The 1,398-nt window shown below is 65.1% G+C and overlaps 1 protein-coding gene across 1 annotated transcript in view; it reads right to left on the reverse strand.

The window, feature by feature from the left end:
- LOC105002328 overlaps positions 1-1,398 on the reverse strand; it is a 9,647-nt gene that overhangs the window by 1,391 nt on the left and 6,858 nt on the right. Inside the window, exon 8 of the mRNA XM_010858883.1 lies at positions 832-1,179. Coding sequence (XP_010857185.1) covers positions 832-1,179 — 348 coding nt within the window. The remainder of the gene's footprint in view (positions 1-831; positions 1,180-1,398) is intronic.

The following is a 1,398-nucleotide window of genomic DNA, read 5'->3' on the forward strand; positions in this document are numbered from 1 at the left end:
TCCCATCCCCCCTCATCCCCACACCATCCTACCCCTGTGTCAGGGGTGGTGTGCCCACGCACCCCCTCACCACCAAGCTGAACAGAACCGGCCCCCCAGCTCGGGCTGTGGGGCCCCAAGCAGTGCCCACGCGGGGGCGGAGCACGTCCCTGGTAAGCCAACATTTCTATTAGTTGAAGTTAACAGGCCTAATCTTGTTTCCAGATATTTATCCACGTACCCAGGGCTGTAGTTACATGTTTGAAGTTAGGGGGGGAAAGTGAAAGATCTAAGCGGCCATTCTAAAAATACATTAACAGTTTCCAAAATCTATATCGCTGCTTAATTAAATATGTTATCCTGTTTATAGGATCTGTGGCTAATTATTTAGAGTCATTTAATCTACTCAATTTGCACGTTAATTAAACAGCATCGGGTTGCAGAGCCGGCCGCGGCCGGGCGGGAAGCAGCGCCGCCTGGCGGGCCCGGCTAGCATCCCGCGGACCGACCAGTCCTCGAGCTGGTCCTGCGAGCCGGTCCGGGGGCGCTGGCTGCGTGATGTGTTCCCAGGCCGTCAGGCAGGAAAACAGGGGTGGCCGGCGGGCTGCCCAGGACCTGCTCTGCGGCTGTTTATGGGGAGGGGATACCCCGCCCCCCGTCCCTCCCTCCCGGGCGCAGAGGCGAAGGGGCGGCGCGCCCGGGCCTGGTTAACCGCAGAACGATGGAGCCGCGCCCGCCCCGCGCCCGCCGCCTAATTGTCTCTGCCGCCCGTCCCCATCTGTCCCTCTCCGCCCGTGTGTGTTTTGGCCTTTGTCTCGCCGCCCTGCGCTGACACCCTCTTTCAAAGCCCACTTCTGTCGCCCTTCACCGATCGCTTCTGCCCCATTAACCCCTCGGCACGAGGCTTCCGCAACAAAGGCCCGGAGTCGGGCGGACGCGCGCGCGCCCGCCCATTGTCCGCCGCTGACCCCGCGGCCCCCAGCCTGGCCCGGCCGGCCCGACGGGGCGGGGACGGGGTCGGCCTTGCAGATAAACACAGAAGGCGTCCTCCCGGGCCGCGCTCCGCCCTCAGTGAACGCGGACGGGACAGGACGGCCGCCTTGGCAAGGCCGGCGAGCAGCTGCCGCCGCGGGAACCGCGGGCCTGCCCGCCGGGCAGCTAATCCGCCGCAGGCCCCTTTGTCCCTCGCTGGACGTGAAGCTGGCAGAGAGAGCGGCTGGAGAGAGAGCAGGCCCGCCGCCTGGCGTGCCTGGTAAACAAAGAGAAGTGTTGCTGAGCGGGGCTGCCGTCCTCCGGTTCCGGTTCCCGGTCCTGCCCGGGGAAGGAGAGCAGGCCCCGCCGACCTGGCACAGGGACTCCTCCCGGTGCGGCTGCAGCACAACCCTGAGCCGCGGCCCGAGGCCACAGCAAATGGTCGCT

The sequence above is a fragment of the Bison bison genome, unplaced genomic scaffold (assembly GCF_000754665.1).
Source record: "Bison bison bison isolate TAMUID 2011002044 unplaced genomic scaffold, Bison_UMD1.0 scf7180017855424, whole genome shotgun sequence".
Lineage (NCBI taxonomy): Eukaryota > Metazoa > Chordata > Mammalia > Artiodactyla > Bovidae > Bison > Bison bison.